We start from the raw sequence: 4039 nt of genomic DNA on the forward strand, positions 1-4039 counted from the left end.
CAGAGCCCTCCCACCGGTGAGAGCGGCATCCCCTGTGAGTATGCATTTAAAATATTCATATATATTTGTTAAACGACAGCTGAAACAAAAGGAGATTTGGAGAAATGTGCTGTGCCCTTTGGATTTCAGTGCCAGGGCTCTTGCTCGCTGCAGAGGTGCTTTGCTGGGTGCCAAATAGCTGCCAGGACAGGGACCATGCTGGGCTGGAGGTGGCCGGGGAGCAGCACCAGCGTCATGGTGGAGCCCATGGGTGCCATTGCTGCTTGGGGCCAAGCAAGCTGGGACGCTCCTGGCAGTGCAGTGGGGGTAACCCTGCGCTCTGCAGCCATCCCGGGGGGCCGGGGAGCCCCGTGCAGGAGTCCCGGGCCGGGGAGCACCGCCTGGTCACTCCTTTTTTTAGAGGCAGTTTCATTCCCGAGGAGTCAAATGCAGGCGGAGGGATAAAAATAGCCACCCGGAGCCGTGGGAAATGTGTGTGTCCCGGTGCTGGCTGCTCGCCGTGTGCCAGCTGTGCCCACGGGATTGCACTGATGCCAAGGAGGATGGGGAGGGGGAAAAAACGGGTAAGTGACCAATAATTGGGAGCTGGCACTGAGCTAAGGTGCAAAGGCTTCACCTTGCCAAGTGTTTTTTTTTTAAATAAATAAAGAGAGGCAAACTGTTGTGGGTTATCCAGCCTCAGGGCTGGTCTCTGCCCCGGGGGGTCCAGTTGGCCCCGAGCTGGCAGTGGCAGCACATGTCCCTTCCCCGCAGCCTCACGGGTGGCGTGCGATCCCTGGAAGGAGAGCGGCGATGTCTCGGACAGCGGCAGCAGCACCACCAGCGGGCACTGGAGCGGGGGCAGCGACATCTCCACCCCTTCGCCCCCTCACCCTGCAGGCAGCCCCAAGTACTCCAGCGAGGCCCTGAGCTCCCCCCAGGTGGATGATGGCTTCGACACTGACTCTGACCCCTTTCTCCTCGATGAACCCGCTCCACGCAAGAGAAAGGTATTGCTGCCGTGCAGCGGGGGGTCCCAGCACCGGTGGGGTGGTTGGAGCTGAGACGGCATCCCGTGGAGGGGACGCTGCCACCGGGCAAGGGGTAACATGAGCCATATCTCTGCCAGAACTCTGTGAAAGTGATGTACAAGTGCCTGTGGCCAAGCTGCGGCAAAGTCCTGCGCTCCATCGTCGGCATCAAGCGGCACGTCAAGACCCAGCACCTCGGGTAAGGTGAAGATTTTACCTCCTCAGTCCCTGCCCTAACCACCAAATCCACATGCCCCCGCTACTGCTGCTGTGTAATTCCTGCAGCAAATATCCACAGTATCAGAGATAACTGGCCTCTGTGCACTGAGCTTGGCAGTTCTCAGCCAAGCAGTCCAGGTCACGAAAGCCACTGTTTTATGTCCCCCACCTTCAGGGAGCCCAGGGCTTCCTGGGAGGCACAGGAGCCCCATTTGGGCTTCGGGACTGCCCAGCTCAGCTGTGCATTTTGCACTGAGGAGATTTCAGGTTACATGTGAGCCCTGGGCTCCTGGGCAGAGGCAGAAAAGCACCAGCCCAGCTGGGTTTCACAAGGGCTGGCAGCCTGAAAGGCATGCCTGCTGCTGCAGTGGCGGCTGGCTCCAGCTCAGCCGTCGGCACCGGCACGGGCACCCACATGCCAGCCCAGCAGTGGCCGCTCTTTTGGCAACTTGCTTTGCTTTGTCGTTATCTCATGTGAATTCCCCCCAAAATGCAAAGTGGTGAGGGTGTGGGTGTGGGGATCAGCTTTGCTGTGCTTGCCTCCTGTGGCCCCATTGCACTTCTCACCCCAACCTCAGTTTTCTTGTGCTTTTGTCCACGTTTTCTGGTATCTGTTTTTATCCTCCTCCCTTGCAAACGTGAATGCTCTGGGAAGGGCGAGGACAGAAGGGCCGTGGTGCAGTGGATAGTGCTGGACTGCCATCCAGTGCCGGATAAACACACTGGGAAAAATAACAAAAAAGACTTCAGAGGCTGTTTCCTGCTGGGTGAACCGCAGGGCTTCGGTCACAGCTGTGCTAAATGAACTTGATTAGAAAGGAGCAGGGGATTTTCAGTGGTGCCCGGTCAATGTGCCAGCGTTTTTAAAGGCCCTGAAAGAGGTATTGATCTTCCTTGGAAGCGCAAAGTACCGCTGCAGAGGCAGTGGCTGTTGCTGATCGCAGCCAACGTGATGCTTTTGGAGCTGGGAGCAGAACTGCTCTGCCCAGGAGGGCGAGATCACTCTCCCTGGGGGAAGTTGGGTGCTGCTCACCTTGATGGAAACAGGACCGCCTTTTCACCGCTATCCCCCTTTTCTCCCTGTCAGGGACGGCGCAGACTCCGACCAGCGGAAGAGGGAGGAGGATTTCTACTACACTGAAGTGCAGGTGAAGGAAGAGCCGGCACCAGAGGTGGCCATCACCGCCGCCAGCCCCACATCTGTGTCCGCTCCCATCATCATCCAGCAAGCCCTGGCAAAGCCGGAGGCGTTGCTGGTGGAGCAGCAGGCGCTGGAGCCTGCCCTGGCCAGCAGTGCCCTGAGCCAGTCTGCCCCCAGCTCCTTCTGGCACATCCAGGCTGATCACGCCTACCAGGTGAGCTGGTGGCATCTCCCAGGGATGGGTCACCTTCCGAAATCTCGCCGAAGGTCATGATCTGGTTTGCTTCGCAAGTCGTCGCTGCAGCAGGGACGTTTTGTTGTCACCCCTGCAGCACAGAGGGGCTTTGGTGCTGGTGTAGCCCTTCAGCACTTGAGCCACCGGCTTCGTTAACACCTGAGTAAGGGGCTCGTGTGCTTCTGCCACAGTCATTCCTGGGCCGGCGGGGAGCTGACAGCCTCTGCTCCCCTGCAATTACCGGGTGCTGGTATGCAACACACCCTTCTGTTGGTAGATAACGTGGGGCTGGAATGCAGCCGCGCCGGATCCTGCACGACTCCGCTTGCACGCTCACCAGGGCACAGGCTTTTGAGGCACAGGAAACCTGGGGACCTGGAGCGGTGGCCCTGTGGGCACTCTGGGCCAGTAGCCCTTGTCCCAGGGGGCCGCTTGAGAGCTGAGTGCTATTCTGGAGCTGCAAGCTGGTGCAGGGGCAGGATATATAGATCCATAAGCTGCATGCATATCCGTTCCCATCCCAGGGAATGGATGCGACATCATCTAAAAGCAGAAAGCCTACATAAATAGGCACAAAAATATATAGATATAGACCAGGATGGTGCATGTGGCTTGGCATTGCAACCTAAAGCAATTGCAGGAGTGAAGAAGCTGCTGTGCCCCGGCGAAGGGTGACACGGCGCATTTATCGTGCCCCATGTGAGCGGGATCCAGTGCTGGAGGAGTGGTTGCACAGGGATTTCCATCCCACCCCCAGTGCTCCCAGTTTGTGGGTACTCCAGGCTGGTCTTTGCAGGGAGCTGAATGCCTGTGGGGCAGCACACGTGGGAACAGAGGGCCCCCAGGGCTAACGCCGACCCCTCTTTTCCCCCACAGGCATTGCCATCAATCCAAATTCCAGTGTCCCCCCACATCTTCACCAGCATCAGCTGGGCCACTGCCACCTCAACTCTCCCGTCCCTGTCACCGGTGAGTCCTGCATTCGTTTCCCCTTCATCCTTTTGGTGTGCAGGTTGGGCTGGGAGCTAAGGGGACCTCGGCTCTGCATTCTCACTCCCCACTTTAAACGTTGTGGGCTGGGGGCACCTGTGTGTCCCACCCCTGCGTCTCAGCACCCCGGAGACCCCACAGGACAGGGACTGCATCATCCCGCATGCCCTTTGACACCCGATTTCCTGCAGGTGCGGAGCCGGTCGCTCAGCTTCAGCGAACCCCAGCCACCAACGCCAATGCTCAAGTCCCACCTGATCGTCGCCTCGCCACCCAGGGTGTCCATCGGCACCAGGTGAGGGTCCTGCTGGCCAGAGGGGAGCTGAGGTGGAGCCCGTCAGAAAAAGGGGTGCCCTCCTGCATCTCTGCTGCGATGCAGCACGATGCTCGGCTGTGGTTACAGAGCCGTACCCTTAAATATGTGACCAGAGTTCGGCAACAAGT

The 4039-nt window shown here is 58.7% G+C and overlaps 1 protein-coding gene across 1 annotated transcript in view; it reads left to right on the plus strand.

Moving 5' to 3' along the window:
• ZNF395 (zinc finger protein 395) overlaps positions 1-4039 on the plus strand; it is a 7297-nt gene that overhangs the window by 3108 nt on the left and 150 nt on the right. Inside the window, exons 5-9 of the mRNA XM_010290573.1 lie at positions 754-989; positions 1109-1209; positions 2317-2584; positions 3482-3574; positions 3787-3890. Of these exons, the coding sequence (XP_010288875.1) occupies positions 754-989; positions 1109-1209; positions 2317-2584; positions 3482-3574; positions 3787-3890 (802 nt within the window). The remainder of the gene's footprint in view (positions 1-753; positions 990-1108; positions 1210-2316; positions 2585-3481; positions 3575-3786; positions 3891-4039) is intronic.

This window comes from Phaethon lepturus, unplaced genomic scaffold, assembly GCF_000687285.1.
Source record: "Phaethon lepturus isolate BGI_N335 unplaced genomic scaffold, ASM68728v1 scaffold39787, whole genome shotgun sequence".
Taxonomy (NCBI): Eukaryota; Metazoa; Chordata; class Aves; order Phaethontiformes; family Phaethontidae; genus Phaethon; species Phaethon lepturus.